This window comes from Amphiura filiformis, chromosome 4, assembly GCF_039555335.1.
Source record: "Amphiura filiformis chromosome 4, Afil_fr2py, whole genome shotgun sequence".
NCBI lineage: Eukaryota > Metazoa > Echinodermata > Ophiuroidea > Amphilepidida > Amphiuridae > Amphiura > Amphiura filiformis.
Genome location: NC_092631.1, coordinates 33,272,438 through 33,297,249, shown reverse-complemented (window position 1 = coordinate 33,297,249; position 24,812 = coordinate 33,272,438). Strand labels below are relative to the sequence as shown.

The window sequence follows — 24,812 nt, the reverse complement described above, 5'->3', positions numbered from 1 at the left end:
CATTGATTTTTCCTTCCAGCAGTTGTTGGTCAGTATTTAAAAGTGTACCTTTTGGGGCAAAATTTTGATAAATAATCCTATACAAAATAACATAAAACAATCCTTTTCAAAAGTCCATTTGAACTTTGAACTTTGACATTTCGCTTGATCATCATGTCAAGTTTTTTTAATGTCAAGCATATCAAGGCATTTACAGCTGAAATCTAGAAGATACCGCTGCCAAAACTTTGGCCAGGCATAAGTGACCTGATGAAAGGGGTCACCTTAGATAGCTGCATTGTTGGGGCATATTTACAAGACAGGCAAGTGTAGCCAACACTCGGGCTAATTACCCTGATTAGAACCAACTGTAACTGTAACTGTTCTTCACTACTTTCCTACTTAGTGTTAGAAATAAGCAAACATTGTCAAGGGCCCAGTTTTTCAAGTCCAATTGGGCCCTTATGTGAAATTTACAGGCTCTCATAATATTTTACAGGCTTTAATGCAACATTTAATGAATCGTGCTTATTTACAGGCAGTGTTGGTCCAAATTGTTAGTGGGCCATTTGGGCCCTTTAGGTCTAAAAATACATGGGCCCTTGTCAATGTCATGGACTTTTCCCACCTTATTTCTTACACTGTTCCTATAATCTCACCTTCAAGAGAGAAGTCATCTCTTATAGCAACAGGATACAGAGCAGGAGGAGCAGAAACAGCCTGAAGTCTTGATGTAAGTCTACTCCCATTGGGACTAGAGTTGCTATTGCCTAGACCTAATACAAAGGCCTCACTGGCTAGACTTTCACTATCATCCATACTCATGGTTGACCTCACTGTCTGACTCTCACTGTTGGTGGTGTTGACGGCGCTGGTGTTTCTAGAACCTGTGTGATTGGTGTTTCTAGATTCTAATGCACTTGTGTTTCTGGATGATGCAAGGTATTGACTATCACTGGCATGGATGACCTGGAAAGAATATAATCAGTACATTGAAATATAGTAGGTATGGAAATAACAGAGTACAACATCAACATTTTTGGTAACTAAAGTTTTGTTTGGGTAAGAAGGTGCTGCAGCTGGACAAATCTGTTGGACATGGGTGACAATTGGGATTAGAATCTGAATGGAATATTTGGTAATTCTGGAGATTTTCTCAAAATGAAGCATGACATTTTAAAACCGATATGGAACCATACGCAGGTCAGAACAGTACTTTCAACCTGAATCAGAGTGGTTGACCCCTAAAAATGAAAAATTAAAATTAAAAAATGCATCTGACCTCTGCAAATGATTCCCAATGCCCTCAAATGCAATTTTGTCTTTGTATTTTCTTTTCTCTTGCCATTTGTTGACCCTTCCAAATTAAAATGTTTACACCCTAATATACACCAATCCGAGAAGCGTTTACTGTATTTGGCCCTCTATTGACGGCAACACAGATGTACCAGAGCGGGAGATTTAATTCGTAATTCAATACGCATGATTGTGTATTGAATATCACTGTTGTGTACAATTCCGGGTACAATACTATATAGCACAAAATAAATAATGGATGGAACCCCCGACCTCGGGACACCGCAGTAATGGCGAAGTCGGATAGGTGTATACAATTGAATACCTGAGGGGAAGAAGGGCCCAACTCCATCAAAACTGTTTTTGAAATATTAAGAAAAAACTTAATATTTGGAAAAGTTTTATAGGCAGAATGTTTTCATCTTTAGGGGACCTTTAATACATGAACATGCAATATTACATACATTCGAAATTATAGATGATGTTTCCATGGCAACGGTACAGGTCTTAATATGAGCTGGAGTTGGGCCCTTCTTCCACTAATATACTGCAAGTGCCAGTTCCGGAAGCAGATGTGTTATAAACAGCTACAGAAATTTGGTAATTATCCATTAATTGCACAAGTAGAAGCATGTAATATGTCAGCAAGCAAGTTTATTGTAGTGAAAAGCAGATTTCATGGAAGAACAAAATTCCTCTTTAACCCAATATTTGTGGAAGAAGGGCCCAACTCCATGGAGTTGGGCCTTTCTTCCATGAAAACCATGCGTAAGTGTATGTGGAAGACTATAGAGAGTGTATTTTGGCTCATCCTTCACACACAAGGAAAAACAATCTGCTGGCAATAAAATGCTGGGTCTAACTCATTTTTGTAAAAAAATTGGAGTTGGGCCCTTCTTCCACTCAGGTATTCAATTGACTAAAGACCACACTGACCTGAATGCACTTTTCACTTACCTCGTCCAAAGCTGGTGAAACCGAAGATGATGATGCCACACCTCTACTGCCATCATCCTTGGCGAAACTGAAGTTTCCACTCCGACATCTTTCCAACCAATCAACAAATATCTTATTTCTTGTCAGTTCTTTCATTGGTCCCTGGTAGCACACGCATGCAGCCGTAAGTAGCGCATCACCGGGGGCGGTAGTCAAGTTGTTATTTGCACGGTCTAAGTTAAATTTCCATGTTGAATGTTGAGATGACATGTTTGTCATGAGGTTGGTTGCCGTAGTTATCTTGTTTTCAATATTCTGTAAGAATAGAGAACAGAATAGAGAACAGAAAATGAGAGAAAAGGCATTCCTAACACCTGAGCATTTATAACCCAATTTTTGTCCTGTACTGATATGATTCTGATGGAAGCCTAAGCCAGATATTTTCCTTGACCCACAACTTTTTACATGCACTACTTGAGACACATCTTATCATAACAAGATGACTGCATAAAAAAACACCTAGCAGTACCTATTTGTTATTTGCATCAAAGGACTGCTGGAGGTATTTCAAGGAAGATTCCAAACTAGTGCTTAGATAACTTGATCATTCACACACAATATACAATATGATCTGTGGCAATGAACTCAAAAGTTTAACCAAAGTTTTACAAGAGTCCACAAGAACAAGTCTTGAACCAGTAATATAACATGCACGCAGTTAGGTCTCAGTTTCGTAGTCCATGTTCAAGTTCAAGTAAATAATTGTAGAAACATGCATTCAACATGTTTCCCAATCATATATTTCTGCCACTTACCTTAATAGAATGTTCTAATTTCTTGACTTGTCTGATGCTTTCCTTATACTGTCTGCCCTTCTCTTCCAATACTCCTTTAACATCTTGTGCTTTCACTCTCTTCTGACCAAGGTGACCTTGTGCCTAAAACAACAAAAAGATTGTCACAATGTCAAACAATGTACCTATTGGGGGAATTGAAGCAAGACAGGGGGTACGCGAGATTAGACTAGATATAATACTTAGGGATGTGCCTCAGAGAATCTGAAAGTAGAACCATATTTATACCAATTTTGCAAGCAAATTTGACCCATCCTTATATCTACGGCCCAAACTTTTTGCAATTATTTTTTTTTATTTGGGGTCCCTCTGAGAATTGATTGCATTTTCAGGGGTAAGGTGCAATATATTGGGCCAATATTGCCATTTTGAGGAAAAGCATGAAATTTGGCATAGTTGTAGAGCCTGATATTGTGAGTTTTTTGGACTTGAACTTTTGTTTTCTAAATTTGTACCCATGGCCAAAACCACAGAAGTAATGACCATTTTACCATATGGCAGGAGGACTGTTTTATGTTTGGGTTTGTTCTACGTGGAATACATTATTAGCTATTATTATGAGGATCAGTTTTCAGAATTCCTGCAACACCTTCCCACTCAAACCAAAATCATAGATAAACCATCTGCCTATAAACACAACATTCTAACATATAGGCTACATATTTTTACACAGAAAAAGCATTATGTGTGGAAATTAGTACCAAACAATTTATATTTGTAATATTAAAGGTAGGTGACCAAATTAAAGGCCTTTCCTCTCATCCACTTTACATCAAACAAAATTCAGGTCTTGGTATCATGTGAAAGCTCATTTTTTCTCATAATCCAGTGAACACTTAGGCCTGAGATATTTAAATAATTATGTTTTGTTTAGGTAGTATGAACAAAAACATGAAAATTTGGTGGTGTATCACCCTGGAAGTCATGTGCTGTTCAATGAATAACAGTGATACATAATTTTGCTTCCATACAGAATCCAAAATGCTGGAGCAATGTTTGGGTGACAGGCCTCAATGTGAGGGAGACATAAGTGTTTGAATTGGACCAACAACCTTTAAGATAGGTTTCTATATCGTCGTTGGGCAGGAAAAACCTCCTATGTGTTTGTGGCCCCTGAACATGTTTAAAACAAAACTGCCAACAAGTTACACAGATTTTGTTTTAAACATGTTCAGGGGCCAAAGACAAATATATAGGAGGTTTTTCCTGCTCAACGACGATATGTTTCTTTATTTTCACATTGATTCTATTTATGCCTGATAGCAGTAAGTATGCATTCAAAGTCAAATGTCACCACCAATTTACAACCGATATTTACCTCCTGTAGTTTAGCTTCAGCCATTTCCACATTGTTTAATTTAGGTCTCATATTCCTGTGCAACGATGCATACGCATACACAGCATGGACCCACATGCACAGAGATGACGCAGCTTTACTAGAACGCATCACAATGTCTGGTTTGAAGTCTGGGTCTTGGATGAACAGGACGTTGAGTTTATGGTAGATATCTTCTGGCATGTTGGCTTTGTCGTAGAATTCAAGGTCTTGGAAGAAGTTGTTGCGATTGATCAGGGTTTTGCCACTTTGCCAGCTGAAGAAAGTAATATGAGGAAATACAATGTTGGTTATTTATATAGTATTAAGCTTAAGCTGAGAGTACCTATGTAAGGCCAATCTATGTGTGATTATAATTAGTGCTGCCAAAATAGCAAATTAGCACCCAGGCCATGGTAAATGTATTAAGTTCGAAGCTTGAAGGAATCTCAACAAAAGCATCCAGGATCAAAGATTTGGGTGTATTTATTGATGGCATTTTGGGGGATAGGAGAAGGGACTAAAAAACGTAGTAACAATCTGATTTGAGGTATTTTTACAGAAAAAAGGTCGCACCCGCACACCCCCTAGCTACGGGCCTGGATGGCATGATAATACATAATTCATATTTGAAAGTTTTACCAGACATTAAACATAATTAAGATGAGTGTCTTTCCCTGAATGTGAACTGCACATAATTCATCTTTGCTATAAACATTGAGTTTGCAACAATTCAATTCAATGTTATATTTGACAGCCATGTCTTCGAAAAGGTTATGTGATTGTGACATGTACCTGTATCACAACAACAAAGAAGAAGAATCAGATCAGGACTTGCAGCCATCTTTATTCAGGCATGGAAGAAAATTCAGGGGTATCTTGTGCTTTGCCCAAAGTGCATTTGGAACTAATCACAAATTGTATGTGACACTCCTTCATAAACCATAGGTGCAGCACAATTTGAAATGCTAATGTGACGCACTGATTTGGTTGAATTATCAAGACAAATGATGGCTCCGCTGCCAATATACAGGGTGGTACAGGGAGTCCAGGGTCTCGGTAATTCTGTGGCTGGTACTAATCATAATGTTGAGACACTCTGTATTACTAGTAATTGACCTTTTCAGTAAATCCCATAATTCCTTGCAGTTAAACCCGAGATGTTATTTGAAATCATGCTGATGCACACATTGTTTAGCGAACATCGTTACTGCACATTGCAAGTCGGCGTGACGTGAAATGATAACATCTCGGGTCTAACCGCAAGGAATTATGGGATTTACCAGAAAGGTCAATTGACATACAGATAGTATGACCTTGTGGATTGTCCTTTTCAAGTTATTGTAATTCTTTGGTTTAGAAAAATAGTAGTATTTAGCTAAATAGAAGTGTGACTTACTCATAAGCTTCTCTGAACATCAGACAAATAGCATTGACCACTTTGATAACAGCCATTGGTGGTGCATGATAGGTTCGAATCTCATCCAGGTCTGCAGAGTTGAGACTACGTAGGGCATGTAGAGCTGCTTCATAGATGGGATTCACCTGACAAAAGAAGAAAACAAAAAGTAAGATAAATAGCATTCAAAAATTTGATGACAGCTATTGGTCATGATGACGTGTGGAAGGTTCAAATCTCATCCAGGTCTGCTGAGTTTAGGCTACATAAGGTGTGTAGATGGGATTTAAATAAAAGTAATTTGCACATACATATATACTTCTGGTGAGTAGTCACAAGGCAATTCTCAAAATAAAACATATTGATATTAATCTGCGATGTTATAAGGCCCGCCGATTACAAGCTGATCAAACTATACATGGGTTTTTTCATGTGCTTGATTCCAGTGGGGTGTAAGTTAATAACAGAACAGCCATGCAGACAAGAATGAACTCAAGCAAACTTATAATAAAATATCGATCCACATGCACAAGACAATGAAACTTGGCATAACTCGTGAGTCATCCTATGAGGGTGGCATGGGGGGGTAACAGGCCTGACTGGGGGGGGGGCACAAGCTATTTTTCGGCAATTTTCCAATGGGATTTTCTAAATTTAAAAATCAATTGGGAGGCATTTCCCTCATCTCTCACAATGCTGCGCCACTGTGTCTGGAAAACATGTTGATTTTAAATTATCCTTGATATCAATGCTGCTATTACCCTGATAATGCATTAATTAAAAAAATTGACACTCCCTGAATGGAAGATTAAGGTCATGTCTTTCATAAGGGGTGTATGGATTTCAACTGGAATAGCCCATTTCTTCACAATTATTTGTAACAATCAAATCATTTTCCTTGATCGCATCAAAAACTGAACTTAAGATTTGAGACCCTGATTAAATGTTATAATTTAATGCAGTGTTGAAGAATTCCAATGGAGTATATTTGTGAAATACACATTTTAAGAAACAAGCCACTTTTTATGGCACTTTCTACACTTTTAAAATACACACATACACACATACATACTGCCCGAAATTTCCCATTTTGTTTTTGTATCTTTTTAGTGCATAGCAGCTACACGTAAAGTCCAAGTAGATGGTGTAAATTGCTATAGGCCTATAGTTAGGAAATCAAACAAATATACAAAACAGTTTGCATCAGCATCCTAGAAGCATACCTTTTCACATTTGTTTTGCATGTTCTCATGGATGTTCAAATTAGGCACTTTTATCACATGACCAGTTCAGCAGGTCAGTTGCCTGAGGAAGTCTGGTGGTTCCAGACGCAACGTCACAATAGTTGCAAAAAGTAAGTTCCAGTATTAGATTTAATTCCAAAACTCTGTAGGCACTTTAATATCAATGCAAAATTATCATGTAACATGGTCTTCATCTTTGGCATTGTCTTTTTAAAAGACAATTTTTGTTTTAGTTGAGCGAAAAAATAATAAGGAAATACAACCATGCATGGAAAATATTCAATTAAAAAATAAATCACTCACTCACACAAATAAGGAAAACGTCACCAATAAAAACTTTTTGTGCTTTTTTAAACTGCAGTCAACACGTTACGGTGCGCTTTGCACAAGTTATTTAGGACTACTGACCTATTTTGCTAAGTCAACCCGGGTTTAGTCAAATAAAAGAATTCGTGGCATATATGAAAACTTACCAACTGTGAATTGACACCTATACATGATCAATGATCCATGCAATTCTTCTAAATTTAGCTAAAAAGGAAAGTTTCTGAATTTCATCATATATGAGATTTTTACGACAAAAGTATACCCAAGCAGTAGTCGCCATTTTGAGCCATTTGATATGCTGCCGATTTGATGAAGATATTGTGACATTCCTGTTTTAAAGGTAAATACAGGTAGTTGACATGCAGCTAGAACACAACAATTATTGTTATGAATATTAAAAAGAGTTTGTTATAGTTTTGAAAGTATTTATCATCATACAATAGTTCTGGGACAATTGTAAAGCATGAAGGCAAGGTCGGCAGTTATGAAACTTCAGTTTCAAACTTTGTGAGGCCAAACTATATAATGCTTTCCTCTTTATTTAATATGTTTTCAACAGGTAACATACTTAAACCAAGATGGCTACATCTATGCCAACCAATGTGCCAACTATTAAGAAGGATGAGCTCAAACTAGTGAAAAAAATTGGAAGTGGAAGATTTGGGGCTGTATTCCAAATGACCTGGAAGAGCCCTCAAGGGGATATACAAGTAGCGGCTAAAAGGCTTAACGACCCCGATCCCCACGAGTTGAACATTCTTGCTAGTCTTGATCATGCAAGCATTGTCAAGCTACTTGGATTTGTTGATGAAGAAATGGAATTTATGTTGATTTTGGAACTGTGTGAAGGTGGCTCACTACGGGATATTTGGATGAACATGGGGGGCTATCTACAAACCTACAATTGTTTGTATATTGGGCAAAGCAAGCAGCGATTCCAATAAAATATCTTCGGGAAATGCGGATTGTGCACAAAGACGTGAAATCGCCGAACTACTTGATAACGCGAGATAATTCGTTGAAGTTAGCCGATTTCGGACTGGCCAAAAAAATTGAAAACACAATCAGCAATGCTACAGAGCGGGCATCCCACCACTGGATGGCGCCAGAGCTGTTTACTCTTGGCAAGCTGTCTCCAAACTATGACATTTTCGCGTTAGCTGTGGTGATATGGGAGCTATGGACGGGACAATTTCCATTCAAGGGATTGGAATATCATGTCATCTCCTGGCGAGTCTGCCACGATAAAGAAAGGCTACCAATCCCTGCAGATATGCCCCAACCGATAGCTGACCTACTGATGCAATGCTGGGATGAAAACTGGCATAAAAGGCCAAGTATTGAACACATTATTTATGTGGTAAGGGATTCTTGAAAATTAACCCATTTAAACTAAAGCCCCCTTCATATAATTTGCCTCTCACTTTTTCTAGCAATAGGTAAAGTAATTCTTTTAGTGTCCATTGGTGTCCATTACTCAATGTATTAATGCACATAATGTACTTTTCATAGGAGTACATTAGCAGAAGTATTCAAATTGTTATTCAATTTTCTGCTTATAATATAGCGTATCTGAACTGGGAGGGTACTCAAGTTTGGTTTTGGGAGGGACGTGCCGCTGAGATTTTGGAAGTAGACCCATAAATATACCAATTTTTCAAGAAATTTGGACCCATTGATATACCAAAAGTCAAAATTTTCGGCCGAATTTACCAAAATTGTCTTAGTTTTTACAAATTTTCCCAAAATTTTGGGAAAATTTTGATTATTTTGGCTAGATTAAGGAAAAATTGGGCTGTTTTCCGAAAAAAATTTGAAAAAAGGACCCATTCATATACCAAAATAGGCTTTGAAAAAGGGGTCATTGATATACCAGAAGGCTGTAAATGCTACCCATGTTGGTGGCACGTCCCGTATGGTCATTTGTACTGAGTACCCCGGATCTGAATGAATTAAATGGTACCCAAAATGTCCAGCAAACATGCATTACATCACAGCTGCCAGAGGTGTCTGTGTCATATGTTTAAAATTTATATCAAGAAAATTGGAGAATAATAATTGCTTTTGCTGGAAAAACTTTTAAACTCGAAACATTTTCGACATAGCCACTTGTTGTTCTAAACTCTCAACTAAATCCATTTACTCTTATGCGTTCCCATTTTTAACATCTTAAAATAGATAACTGAAGTTAAACAAGCACCAGCAGCATCACTACCAGCAGTACCAGCAGTACCAGAAGCAGCACTAACACCAGCAGTACCAGTTCATACTTGGCAGAAGCAAATCCTAGCTGGTGCTTGGGTGCTGGAGAGAAGTTTTGGTTTAGATGGACCTGGTAAGCTTACAATGTATATAAGAGATGTCACAGTTAACCCTACAGGGGATATCGCCATCGTTGATACATCTACAAAGGTCAAAGTATTCAGCAGTGAAGGGGTATATAAGTGCAGCATGGATACTACACAAGGACTGCAACCAGGACAGGAGTCAAACCCACAGCAAATCACTACCAACTGTGATGGAAGCACTTATTTTGTGACTAATAAAACTAATTGTGTACAAATGTATAGTGTTGATTGTAAGTTCAAAGGTCAGTGGGAATCCCCATGTCAACAGGGATCGTCTATAACTCCACGCTTACGTGGCCTGGCAATAGATGCTAAAGATCATGTGTACGTTGGGGATATCAAGTCAATGCATATAAATAAACATACACAAGATGGGTCCTATGTAACCAGTATCAAGGTAGACAGCCAACCATATTATCAAGGTGTAACATCACAAGACACAATCATTGTAACACCTCGGTACGATGGTAAACCTCCCCAGATAGTAAGCAACACAGGACAGGTCCTACACACGCTCAAGCATCCTACAGATGAGTTACGATGGAAATGTTACGACATTTACTGCTACAGGGATACAATATTCATAACTAATGTAAACAAGTCTGAGAAATGTGAAATACTTTTGCTACACAGTATCAGGTCAATACCTAGGCTGTATTCCAATCCATGATGTCAACCTATCATGCCTTGCATTGACAGCAAATGGGACAAAGTTAATTGTAGGCAACTGGAGTATGAGTTGTAGCATTTATGCATTGAGAAATTAGCTCAGCAAGGTTTATAAGTAGACAAGCTTTTTGTCATTGGACATGCTGTTTTCCAAACCAACTCATCTGATGGATGCCCTGAAATTTGGCCAACCCTAGTAAAAATTTGTCCGAAATACCGGCGTATCATGCGCAAGAAACTTAATTTTGCTTGCAAATGCTTGCATTCACATACAAGTACTGTTTTTATGTTGCATGTTTCTTGCAAGTTTCTTTTCAAATCAAATGCAAGTACAGTCAAGTGATTAAAAGTTAATGAGTGTTTGTATAAATAGTTTTGCTCCACCCACAAAACAGTGTTGTTCTGCCCACTTCTTTGCAGTACATTGTAACTATTCTAAAAAGGTTTGAGTCAAAACATCTAAGTGAAGTTTTGCTCCACCCACAAAACAGTGTTGTTCCACCCACTTATTTGCAGTAACTATTCTAAAAGGTTTTGGCCAAAACTCTAAATTACATGTACTCACTAAGTGATAATTGCCTATCCTGATCAGATTCACAACTTGAGTAATCTCTAGCACATTGTTACAATAAATCAAAATGTTCTGCAGCCTTGTATGTCAAATAGGAAATGTTATTTGGCAATAGCCTTATATGGGGTGCTTGAGGATTTGTGGTCACGGCATGCACAACAGGATTTTCACCATTAAGTCAAAGCCTACACATTGTATCTCTTGTTATGCTATAGGACAGGGCTATGTGTGTAATAAATAAATAAAAAAAAAAAAAAAAATTGAAACGGAAATTTGCAAGCTTAGCAGCATTTTTTTTTTTAAATGGAACAAAATTGGCCCATGTAGAAGAAACTAAAAAAGAAAGAAAGAAGCTAAAATAGAAACGTAGGCCTAAGGAGGGTCCGACCCGACTCAGATAAATAAAATTTACCTTTTGGTAATTCCTCCTGTTTTAGTGAACGCTCCCATTTACTCATCTAGCGGGGACCAGCGTGAAGCGCTGGTGTCCCGCTAGTATATAAATAATACAATTGATGCACAAATCACCATAATAATATCAATGACAATGGTTACACTTGTTATTAGTTAGAATAACTGTTAGCAGTCTTATGCAAATAAAAGCCATTGACACTGCAGCTATAGGGAGAGGCAGTGACATAAAAATTACAGGATAAAATTGCTTTCATGCTCAACTATACAATGTACTTGATTCCAGATAACCACGGGCTATTAAACTATTCAATTGAGGGACAGGTGAATAATAATTCACTCCGTGGAAGCTCTTAATTCTCAGCAATTATCAATGTTACTGGAATCTGCTTTTATAGACCAGATTATGCGGTTTGCTATTATACCACATGATTTTATTATTAAGCGACCCCTATTGTATAAAGCTGTTTTCTCTGATAGTGCTACATGCAGTGTGTTGTATACTGATAGCAGGGTCAGAAGCTCCATTTTTGTTAAAAGGGCCACAGATTCTAACATCTTTTTAACACTGTGACATGATTCTGCAGAGACTCATACAAAAAGTGTAAAAGTAGAAATTTTCTGAGCTTGCATTTGAAAGTTATGAGTTATTATAAGCAATTGGCATGCACTTGACAATTTTCAGCAAATGCTCTATAAATATGGACGGACTGATCGATGATGTCAAAACCTTGACAATGCTCTCATCATGCACTGCTCTGTTTCTGGAATAGTCATGAATTGTGCTTATAATTTTAAATGTGATGTGATCAAGCTAAATCAGGCATTTGTCGGCAATATTGATTTTGAGATATAAGCCATCAAATGTAATAACTCCTTTTGTTTTTCAAAACCTTCATTTGCTCATATCTCTGGAACTAAATGTCCAATTTTGATTTGGTTTTCAGCAAAATGTAGCTTATTTGATTAAGATCACTGATATAGGAAGATAAAAATGTTGAATGTCACCAACTTAAGAATGATTTTGCTTTATCATATCACAAATGTGCCCCGAATAAAAAGCAGTCAATATACCAAATGATATAGATTCTTCTCATCTGATTGGTTAAAAGATTTCCTGAACTGACAAAGTTTGACAAAAACATGGCTGAAGGTGAAAACTTGTTACAACTGAAGCTAGGAGGTTTGGGGAGTGTTGACTTTAATGACTTAGCCTAATTAACTTTGTTTGTATCAAACAAAATTATCAGCCAGCAAAACTTTTGTTTGACTATAGGAGTAGCCTACGTATAACACATTGGAATAACAAGCTCAGTACAGTGCATGCTTCCCTGACTAGTAATTTTACACAATGTCCAGATAGAGTTGTGTATCTGAGGCAATTGGATAAGAAGAAGAGTTTTAACAAGCACTTTAATGGATCATTTGGAGCACTTTTAAGTTCCCTAGTCTGCATTGTCTCAAGATGCATGGCATGTGGAAATGAAACTCATGGATCAATTGCTTTGTCATCTGCAGTAGATTATGTGTGCTACAGTTTCAAGGTAGTTTGGGACCCATTTTAGATATGTGCTAGATAGATCCCTGTAAATTGCTTGAAATGAAAAACATGGATCAAATACTCGTGTCATCTGCATTAAAATTTTCATGTTAGTAAACCGATTCAAATGCGCAGGTGTAGGCCTATGCTTGCATTTGCTGAAAATTGTCAAGTGCCCCTTGCCAGAAACTGGCATGTCATGCAAGTTTCTTACATGTTACTCGCAGTGTGTTGGCATTTTCTTGCAAGCATTGTATTCTAATGCAAGTACATGTCGTAATAGTGTGTAGTCACTAAGCGGATACCTACTTCCCTGTCCAATATTCGAAAAGGAACATATGGATCACAGTCAAAGGCTTGCATGTGCTATCTTAAGTAGATAGCAATACTGGAATGATCATTATTTTGATGATGTCATTACAACACAACCCATACAGGTGTCACTGCTGGTCATCTCTTGCATCTGCACGATCATTCTTACAAAATAAATCACAACAATATCATATCGAAAGCAGGACTTTAGAGTTGCAGAATTTTCATGGAGTTTGGATTTCAGCATAACCTTTTCTCCTAAATTTAGGTATTGCCGGTATCACAAAACTGAAGATATCACAGGCTTGCTATAACTGGATATGGGACAAGAAGATATGTGCTAGATAGATCCCTGTAAATCACTTGACTTGAAACCCATGGATCAAATGCATATGTCATCTGCAGTAAAATTTCATGTTTGTAAACAGATTTAAATGTGCAAGTGTAGGCCTATGCTTGCATTTGCTGAAAATTGTCAAGTGCTCCTTGCCAGAAACTGGTATGTCATGCAAGTTTCTTGCATGTTACTTGCAGTGTGCTGGCATTTGCTCGCAAGCATTGGTATTCTAATGCAAGTACATGTCGAATAGTGTCTATAGTCACTGAGCAGATACCTACTTTCCTGTCCAATATTCGAAATGGAACAAAGGGATCACAGTCAAAGGCTTGCATCTTCAGTAGATAGCAATACCGAATGATCATTATTTTGGTGATGTCATTACAACACAACCCATACAGGTGTCACTGCTGGTCATCTCTTGCATCTGCACGATCATTCTTACAAAATAAATCACAACAATATCATATCGAAAGCAGGATTTTAGAGTTGCAGAATTTTCACGGAGTTGCAGATTTCAGCATAACCTTTTCTCCTAAATTCAGGTATTACCAGTATCATAAAACTGAAGATATCACAGGCTTGCTATAACTGTTATTTGATCAAAATGTCACAGGTCACCATTGAGTCAATGGTCAATAACCTTTGTTTTCTCCTATCTCAGCAACTTGACATTGTAGATAGTGCAAACTATTATTTTTTTCTGAATCTCCTCTGGCAGATGAACAATTTGCTGCCATTTTCAAGAAAATCGGAGCATCTTTATTTTTTTACCCCTGTACAAATAGAATAGTTACCTCTGACCTTTTCAGCCACTTAAAGTGAGAATCATAGGTCGGATTGAAAAAGCAAATATATTTTTGAAATCCATGAGCCAAAACGAATAATTTGGTATATTTTGAAGTGAAATGTGAGCACTTTTAATTTTAGCCCCCCTCCCCCCCAGCAATTTTGGGGTCATTTATCTCAAAATGCTCAATGATGCCAAAGTGGTATCAGCCGGATTCCTTGTCAGGGGATGCCAAAGAAACAAAATCAGCACAAAAAAAAGGCATATGTACCATTTTTCAAGGTTACTGTATTGGTCCATTGTTTATCATTTGGACTAACATGTCTGTGTTCTTCTGAAATAGCGAGAGGCAATAATAGAAAGCATAACTATGTGTTGACTTGAGTGTGTTATTATGTCACAAGTCTACATGTACTATCTTCAGTGGATAGTAGTGCCGGAAAGCATCCTCAGGGTCCGGGATTACCTGCATCCACCCTATAGCTCGAGAGGATGTAAGTTTAGCTACGATTTGGCTATCTTGTGTAGAGGCAACGGATAGCCAAACCAGAGTTTACGCTGCAATGCTATATCTTCAGTAGATAGCAATACCAGAGTGCACAATGCTCTCTATTTTTAATAAAGAGCTACTGTTACTGTCACTGCTGCTATACACACTTAAAAGTGTGTATAGCAGCAGGAGACAGTAATACCTGAGTGTATGTTAGAATTACGTAGGCCTATTATACACACACTTAAAAGTGTGTAGAGCAGCAGTAGACAGTAATACCTAAGTGTATGTTAGAATTACGTAGGCCTATTATCAGTAGAGAGTAATTATAACAGAGTGTCTGCTAATATGTGTGTGCTATCGTCAGTATGATACAGATATGAATAATTAAATTCAGTATTCAGTGCTGGTAGACAATTCAACTATGCATAGTCAATGATTGTCAAGTATCCTTGCTAAATACTTTGCGTCTTATGCAAGTTTCTTTACTATTACCGGCAGCGTGCTTGCGTGTGCTTGCAAAGTACTTGCAAGTAAGTGTGTTGTCATTTTTAAGCGTCCACCGCGAGGCATACTGTTTTTGCATGTGTCCGAGCTTCCGTGCTTCCGAGCTTCTGTGCTTCCGTCCGTCCGGATGCTGTATCTCGGCATGGATGGGCAGATTTACTTCAGATTTTCAGGATAGGTGGGTCATGGTCAAAAACTCTGGATACTTTTTTTGGGTGAGGTTCAAGGTCATATACTGAGGTCAAAGGTCATTTGAGGTCAAATTACTAAAAACTGTTGTATGGGCATGAAACTTGGTGGATACAGTCAACATTTAGAGCCAAATTTTTGGAAGGTCATTTCGGGGTCATCCGGGGTCACCCTAGGGTCATATAAGGTCAAATTACTAAATATTGTCTTATGCGCATGAAACTTGGTGGGTACAGTCAACATTTAGAGTCAATTTTTTGGAAGGTCATTTTGGGGTCATCCAGGGTCATCTAAGGTCAAATTGATAAAATTGGTCGTATGGGCATGAAACTTGGTAGGTACAGTCAACATTTAGAGCCAAAGTTTTGGCAGGTCAGTTCGCGGTCATCTGAGGTCACCCAGGGTCATCTACGGTCAAATAAATAAAATTGATCGTATGGGCATGAAACTTGGTGGGTACAGTCAACATTTGGAGCCAAATTTTTGGAAGGTCATTTCAGGGTCATCCAAGGTCACCCAGGGGTCATCTGAGTTCAAATTACTAAAAATTGTCATATGGGCATGAAACTTGATAGGTACAGTCAACATTTAGAGCCAAATTTTTGGATGGTCATTTCGGGGTCACCCAGGGGTCATCTAAGGTCAAATTAATAAAATTGGTCGTATGGGCATGAAACTTGGTGGGTACAGTCAACATTTAGAGCCAAATTTTTGGCATGTCATTTTGGGGTCATCCAGGGTCACCCAAGGGTCATCTGAGGTCAAATTACTAAAATGGATTTGTACACATGGGCATGAAACTTGGTAGGTACAGTCAACATTTAGAGCCAAATTTTTGGAAGGTCATTTCGGGGTCATCTGAGGTCACCCAGGGGTCATCTACGGTCAAATAAATAAAATAGATCGTATGGGCATGAAACTTGGTGGGTACAGTCAACATTTGGAGCCAAATTTTTGGAAGGTCATTTCAGGGTCATCCAAGGTCACCCAGGGGTCATCTGAGTTCAAATTACTAAAAATTGTCATATGGGCATGAAACTTGATAGGTACAGTCAACATTTAGAGCCAAATTTTTGGATGGTCATTTTGGGGTCACCCAGGGGTCATCTAAGGTCAAATTAATAAAATTGGTCGTATGGGCATGAAACTTGGTGGGTACAGTCAACATTTAGAGCCAATTTTTTTGGCATGTCATTTTGGGGTCATCCAGGGTCACCCAAGGGTCATCTGAGGTCAAATTACTAAAAATGGATTTGTACACATTTAAATCGCCCCATGGTGGAGGCATCCCATTCGACGCCTTGCGTCGAAAACCGTGTGGAGGGGTCACAGTATTTTTTAAAACAAAGAATGGGGGGGGTATAGATTTTCTACACCAAAAATAGGGGGGTCATAAAATTATTGAGGGTCTTGTGAGTATTACCAGCAACATTTTTCCAATAAGCTACTACGGTAACAAATACTCAAAAATTTCATTTGCTTACCCAAGCGGTCATAGGTCTACATGTACTATCTTCAGTGGATAGTAGTGACAGAAAGCATCCTCAGGGGTCCGGGTTTACCTGCATCCACCCTATAGCTCAAGGATGTAAGTTTAGCTACGATTTGGCTACCTTCTGTAGAGGCAACGGATAGCCAAACCAGAGTTTACGCTGCGCTGCAATGTTATCTTCAGTAGATAGCAATACCAGAGTGTACAATGCTCTCTATTAAGTGTGTATAGCAGCAGTAGACAGTAATACCTGAGTGTGTGTTAGAATTACGAGGCCTATTATCAGTAGATAGTACCGTAATTATAACAGAGTGTCTGCTAATGTGTGTGCTATCGTCAGCAGATAGCAATACAGATATGAATAATTAAATTCAGTATTCAGTGCTGGTACACAATTCAACTATGCGTAGTCAATGATTGTCAAGTATCCCTTGCTAAATACTTGCGCCTTATGCAAGTTTCTTTACTGTTACCGCAGCGTGCTTATGTGTGCTTGCAAAGTACTTGCAAGTAAGTGTGTTGTCATTTTTTTAAGGGGGGAGGGTGTCATGAAAATACTGGAGGGGTCACAGTATTTTTTTTAACAAAGAATAAGGGGGGGGGGGTTATAGATTTTTTACACAAAAAATAGTGGGGTCATAAAATTATTGAGGGTCTTGTGAGTATTACCAGGAACATTATTCCAATAAGCTACTACGGTAATAAATATATAGGGCACATTTTGTTTGCCTACCCAAGCAGACAAAGAAAAAGACTACTTTGCACTACCTCTGATGTTTCGTTCATGTGTCATTTGATCAAAATGTCACAGGTCACCATTGAGTCAATGGTTAATAACCTTTGCTTTCTCCTATCTCTGCAACTTGACATTGTAGATAGTGCAAACTATTATTTTTCTGAATCTCCTCTGGCAGATGAACAATTTGCTGCCATTTTCAAGAAAATCAGAGCAATTTTATTTTTTTTACCCTTGTACAAATAGAATAGTTTCCTCTGACCTTATAAGCCACTTAACGTGAAAACCATAGGTCGGATTGAAAAGCAAATACATTTTTAGAATCCATGAGCCAAAACGAATAATTTGGTATATTTTGAAGTGAAATGTGAGCACTCTTAATTTTTCTGAATCTCCTCTGGCAGATGAACAATTTGTTGCCATTTTCAAAAAAATTGGAGCAACTTTTTTTACCCCTGTACAAATGTGGTTTTTGCCCCTTATAATAAATGGCCCTATAGGGGCAATTTTGGGGTCTTTGATCTCAAAATGCTCAATAATTCCAAAGTAGTATCAGCCGGATTCCTTGTCATGGGATGCCAGAGAAACAAAATCAGCAAAAAAATCGCATATGTACCCTTTTTCAAGGTTACTGTGTTGATCTATTGGGCTGTTCCAGATAAAACATGCACCCCTATAGAGGGCGAATAAAATTTATTCTAAAATGTCTGGAATTCCAAAGCATACTTGAGAAAGAAACCTGGATTTCGACACCCTTTTGTGCATAAAAAATCTGGAATTCCATGGAGGGGTATAGAGGGTTTTTAAAATTACTAAAAAAAAGTTGGACTTTTTCAATTGACTAACCAAAAAAATCTGGAAATCCAGAGAGGGGTATAAAGGGTTTTAAAAAATACCCTAATAAAAAGTTGGAATTTTTCAATGACTAGCAAAAAAAAGTCTGGAATTTCATGGAGGGGTATAGAGGGTTTCTAAAATTACACCAATAAAAAGATGGAATTTTTTAATTGACTACCGAAAAAGTCTGGAATTCCATGGAGGGTATAGAGGGTTTCTAAAATTACAAATAAAAGTTGGAATTTTTCAGTTCACTACCAAAAGAATCTGGAATTCCATGTTAGGGTATATAGAGTTATTTTATTTTCTCGGGTCTTTTCTGCTTCTATTTTGGAGATTGATAATAAAAGACATAGGCCTAATGTATTATTTTGGTACAATTTTAATTTTGTTCTTTTTTTTTCAGAGATGTCACAAGCTGACCCAAAAAATCCTGAACTTATGGGCGTGAAGCGAAATAAGCTCTCAAGAAGACGGCCGGGGCCGCTTAAGGGCCCCGGTGGGGTCCAGGGGCAAAGCCCGGTCGGGTCGAGGGGTGAAGCCCCAAGCCAGATGGTTTCTGCACATTTAGCACCACAGTAAAGGCCATTTCAGAGGGTAAAAAGAACAGTTCAAAGCTCCTGGCTTGTTCTACACTTTTAATATAAAGTGCTTCCTTCTTCCAGAAAACATGCTTTAAAGTTTTCAGTTTCCTATACTTTTATGTACAAGAGAAGAGACACTCTTAAAAAAAGTTTTTTGGCTTTATTACATGAACAATATGGCTGATGTTGATATATGTGAAGCAGAAAGATAAGACAATAGTGCCACTCCAAAAGCGAATTTTTTTTTTTTTTTTTTTTTTTTTTTTTTGAAAATCCGGATTTTTGTTTTTAATCCCAAAATCCGGATAAATCCGAAATGTGACATCTCTGTTTTTTGTTAAAAATTATTACATAATATTGGTAACACTTCATCTGTCAAGGGGTCTTCTGATCATTTTAACTAAGCGAAAATAAGTAAAAAGTAGGTAAAAAGTATTAAAAAAACTGACTTAGCCACGTAACTGTGGAGCTCTGGGGATCCCAGTTTTATTATAAAACTCTTATTTTACTTCAGGCTTAGTCTTTTACATGGTATTTGAGATAGCATTAGGCAATACAATCATGTAAAAAGTACAAATTTGAGCAAAATGTGCAGCAAATGATAGCTTTACTGTACCAGAAGATGGAGAAGTATCTCTTCTGCTGATCAAGCAGTACCAGTTTAACCAGATCTAATCGATTGGGTGTGCATAGCCTGGTCTGAAGACTGCATGTATTATACACAAGTATGTGTATCTTTGTTTGCCAAAGTCATGGAACCTATTATGTGTTTGAAGAGCATATTATCTTTATCCATGGTTAAATAAACAACCATGAACAAGATTTGGTTCAGTTACAATGTACTGCACTGTGGTTAAAGTTACCAGTTTAATTTGATTTTGTTATACTTAGGTTTTTTTAATCTCCATGTGTTATTCAACTTTTTTTCTGTTCACCCAGAATGTGTATGTTCACAAATGAAAGTTCTGTAATTTTTTTTAATTCTTCAATGCTAAGTATTCTTTTGGATATCATCAAATTGTAAATTTTTGTTGAAATTGTTGCTAAATATTGAGTATAAAATGCCTCCTCAAATGCAAACCTTCAGAATAGGTCTAGAGGTTCTCCAAAGTCGCTAAAAACTTTGGAAAAAAAAAGAAAAAATGGATTAAAAAAAAAAAAATTTACCTTTGTATTGTGCATCATATCAGAATACGTCTAGTGGTTCTCCAAAGTCAACAAAAACTTTGATATTTTTTTTTAAATGGATTTTTTTTTCTGAATTTAAAACTTTGTATTGTGCATCATATGTCCTATCAGTCATGTAGGCCTTGTTATAAAGCCAAAAAATTGCTTCAATGAATGTTCCTTATATACAAAAGTATAGGAAACTACATTTTTAAAAGCACATCCTCAAAGTGTATAAAAGCCTAGGGCTTCATTTTCACCTTGTTATGTATTTTTGTTTTTCTATAAAATGTGTCTTCTGTGAAGGTGCTTATTAGGGTTGGGGGACTTTGCCCTCTCAACCCCCACCGGTGCTTGACCCCTTGTACCCCTATTGTCAGGGGCGATACTACGGGCGCTTTGTGCCCCACGCTCGCCATGGACTCTGTTTTCTAGGTTTTCAATGTTGGCAGGTATGCTCGTTTTGAGGTCTTGTTGGTGGATCGCGTAGCGGGAACACCTTAATAATATTAGTGTATGTTATAGTTTGCTTACTTTACCAGCTTAACTGACTACCCATTTGGTCTTAAATGGTCATATCCGGGGTGGGGGGGGCACTCCATATATTGACGGTCATGTGCTTATGAAAAGACCCCGGTATATTGGGCAAATCCTACACTCAATGACCCCGTTTTTTCAGTAGCATACACTGAATGACCCCTTTCTTGAACAATTAGTCCTCAAAATTAAGATTTCGCATGCTTCGTGCACATTATGAGCAAAATAAATGAGTTTTTCTATTTTGTACTGTAAAATTGGGTAAAAAGCTATTTTTGATTGTCAATGATGTGAAATTTTGGGCGCTCTCATAGAAAATCACCCCATTTTTGACATTGCCAACACTGAATGACCCCCTTTTTCAGAAAATTTGGTGGGCACAGGTACGTCACTTTCATATCTCGAAATGCAACAAAGATATCGTAGGCCTATTCCAATGAATTTTTCCGCTTTGTGACCAGACAATATTCGGCATGTACTTGCATTATAACACCAATGCTTATAACAAATGCCAGCACACTGCAAGTAAAATGCAAATCAAGGGTATTGATTTTAGTATCTCTGCTGTACCAAGTAATTATTAGCCAGGTTATATTGGTGTGTCCCGTGGACCATGTTGGCCGTCTCCAAACAGGGATTTTCCTTTTAACAAAGGGCACCAGCGCAGTACAACGCACTGCTGTGTGTAGAATAGGCCTATATATATCGGCATATTCAAAATAACTGTCAATCATCAGAATAGTTAGATTGTGCCCTTTTTCATACATGTACATGATTAATATTACAATAAATATAGGTGTGGTGTTTGCTAGACATCAGTGATTTGCAAAGAAGAAAAAAAGACAATCAGGAGGTTAATTTAATTCAATTAATTTAATGCAAGATTGATCATTAATGGCTAAGTTGAACTTCACGCTTTCGGCTTGTGGCTAATCACGGCTTATTATGCAATTGTATGAATTACCGACATATGTTAATAGGCCCTTTAATCAACATTGATTTGACAATGATTGACAGACGAGATACAGATTAATTATACAGCATAATTATAAATCATATCTGTCAATCATTTTCGTATCGTGATTAGGGTTTTACTTTTTTATTGGCCTCGTGAAAGAAATAAAGAAAGAAAGATCATTATAAATATTTGAACTTGTCAATCTTTTCAATTGTGCTTTGACACTAATCATATAAATGATCATGATAATTAGGCCTACGTGCATTTTAAATAGAAAAAGAAAAAAAACAATCTTCCAAATCTGAGTGTGCATGTGTGAAATAGGTTTTGCAAAGGCCAGAAAGAACCATTTTGGGGTTCTTGCAATTTCTCATAACATACACACTATTCTCTTTAGCTGTCCTGTAATACCCTTTTCTGACTGAAATACAGAAATAGAAAGAAGGGGCTCTTTTCTTCCCGTTGGAAAGGTCTAATGATGTCGGCAGGGGGGTCGTGCCTGACCCGCCTTTGGCTATGACACTGATACCCCTATTAAATAGTAGGCCTAAGTGCTAAAAACAGGAGCGTGCTTTTTATAGGCCCGTCTAATAGTTGATGAGGCGTTTGTGATGCTATTATAATATAGTGAGCTCAAAAGGTACTTTTCCGCATAATGCGCTCAAAATCTACCATCTATGCGCACAACACCAAAATACCTGACTTAAGAAATAATAAGGACAATCGTAGGAAAGAATCAGAGGATTTTTGAATTCCTCATCAAATTTCCATCCAAAAAATTTAAACTTTTACAGCAGTGGGATAATTCCTTCAAGAAATATGGCCTTCAGAATATTTCGGAGCATAAATGAATACTTAACACAGTAACATATAGGAAAAGCCTCGAACACATGACACAGAATGCAGCACACTTGCAACAAATTAACTTAGCTTGGAGTAAAACTGGTTACATTTCAAACTAGACATAAATACCAAAGCAATGCTACATAATCCATCTCAATACCTTGCTAGTTACAGTAAAAAATATATTTGTGAGGCACTGAAAATCAACATTCCCTATACTATGACACATGCCTTAACTGTAGGATCCTCTGTCAAGTTGCCGAGATACGAGAAAACAAAGGGTTTTTTTTTGTTGGTTTTTTTTTGTATTTTTTTTGTTTGTTTTTTATTCCCTGTGCTTGGAACTGATGGAGGGAGAAAAGACATACATAATGAGCCATCAGTTCCCAACGAACATGAACAATAATTACATAATCAAAATATTCTATTTGAGCAACAGGTACAAAGAGAGACAGACAAGGCAAAGACTATGGACGAAGACAACGAACACTCACACTCATACAAACATACAAAAGGACAAAAGACAACCACACTTTAAAAAATCTAGCCATGATATGTACATAATATACATAATATAAAAGTTACTTGAAAAAAAAACCACACAATCAAATTTTATCGATGTCGAAAGAAAACTTTTTAAAGTGCTTGCCAAGATTGCCATTTTTCTCAGCAATTTTGTACTCAGTGTTGAATTTAAGCTTAACAAAATTGCGGAAATTCTGAAGAGAAGGAGCCACCTGTTGAAATTTGCATCTATGAATATAAAATTTAAGAAAGAGAAATAAAAAGTTTATGCCAGTACTATGAGGAGAGACATCCTTAGTAACTCCAAATAATCTCTCAAATGTGGAAAAGGTTTGATTCTCCTTAGTGATATCATTGATGAAAACCAAGAGATTATCCCAAAGAGGAGTGATAATAGTACATTCACAAAATAAATGCACAAGGGTTTCGTGGACCTGTCACAAAAGAAGCAATTGGGGATGTAATTCTGCCTATCTTATGCAGGAATTCATTTGTACAAATAGCCCTATGGAATATTTTGAAGTAAAAGATTTGATTTTAGTATCCATAGAACATTTGAAATTGTTGGCATGAATATCGGACCAATTAATGTCGCCCTCAGCTACATCACAGGATTCTGTCCAAAATTTTTCAGCATGATCAGCTTTACTATATGATTTTAGAACAGAGTAGCAATGACGAGTTGCCTTGTCAGCTTTGATCAGGCCCTCAACAATTTCATCAAATATATTCACATCAACATTAGGAGGATTGTAGAACCAGTCAAGAAGGATACCATTCATAAGGGAATTATACTTTCTCCTATGTTTGATGGGAATATTAAACTCGATCACAAGATCCTCAAATGTCTTAACAAAATTATAGCCCCGATCCAGATCAGCAACCGTATAAATACCCTCGTCAATCCATTCAGGATAACAAAAGAAGCTCCTGCGTTTTAGACGAATATCTTTATTCCACCACAGCAGATCCTGTAAGTGATAATCACCAAGGCCCATATTGTGCTTAATTTTATCCCTGTAAATATACCAAGTCCTGATGGCTTCAGAGAGCTGGCAGTTTTTTCAAAGAGGAAAGAACGGCCTTAGGGGCATTTGCTCTCCACAAGAGAGATGTGTTTCCATGGAATTTACTGAGAATGCCTAGTTCAATACATTTCCAAGCAGAGACATAACCAGGATCAAGCAATAGTTTTGCCCAAAAAAGTTTTTGAGCTTGTGAAAAAGCTTCAATGTCCACCATTTTCAAACCAGCTTCCTCATAGTCATTATAAAACAAGTTACGCTTGACACGATCATTCCCTCCTTTCCAGATGAATTTAAAAAATAAAGTGTTGACTTTCTTAAAGAATAGTTTGGGAATGGAAATACATAAAACAGAAAATAAGTAAAGTAGTTGGGGAAGCAAGAGTGTTTTTTAATAACAGTTACTTTACCAATCAAAGACAAATTTCTCATTCTCCAGCAATTCAAAATTAGTTCGAGTTGGTGAAGCTTGGGAACAAAGTTGAGCTCATAAAGTGCATTTGTATTCAGAGAAAAGTTAATACCAAGACTTTTAAAAGTGTTTGACTTCCAGAGCAAACCAATGTCACTGCCTTTAAGAGTACCAACATGAAT

The 24,812-nt window shown here is 37.3% G+C and overlaps 2 protein-coding genes across 2 annotated transcripts in view; one reads left to right on the top strand and one right to left on the bottom strand.

Annotated features, from left to right (window-relative positions):
* The window catches only part of LOC140150820 (dynein axonemal heavy chain 1-like), a 77,822-nt gene that overhangs the window by 21,699 nt on the left and 31,311 nt on the right, over positions 1 to 24,812 (bottom strand). Inside the window, 5 exon segments of the mRNA XM_072172958.1 lie at positions 639 to 948; positions 2,233 to 2,526; positions 3,027 to 3,149; positions 4,384 to 4,657; positions 5,780 to 5,925. Of these exon segments, the coding sequence (XP_072029059.1) occupies positions 639 to 948; positions 2,233 to 2,526; positions 3,027 to 3,149; positions 4,384 to 4,657; positions 5,780 to 5,925 (1,147 nt within the window).
* On the top strand, positions 7,574 to 10,368 carry LOC140149549 (uncharacterized). The gene is made up of 3 exons (XM_072171628.1): positions 7,574 to 7,690; positions 7,910 to 8,710; positions 9,529 to 10,368. The coding sequence occupies exons 2-3, from the start codon at positions 8,309 to 8,311 to the stop codon at positions 10,366 to 10,368; spliced, it is 1,242 nt and encodes a 413-aa protein (XP_072027729.1). The 5' UTR covers positions 7,574 to 7,690; positions 7,910 to 8,308.

Bases quoted from the DNA above. Each gene is read 5' to 3' on its own strand.
- LOC140149549 (XM_072171628.1), top strand. From the start codon at position 8,309: ATGCGGATTGTGCACAAAGACGTGAAATCGCCGAACTACTTGATAACG. The intron at 8,711-9,528 runs GTAAGGGATTCT...ATCTTAAAATAG, and splicing joins TTGAACACATTATTTATGTG to ATAACTGAAGTTAAACAAGC.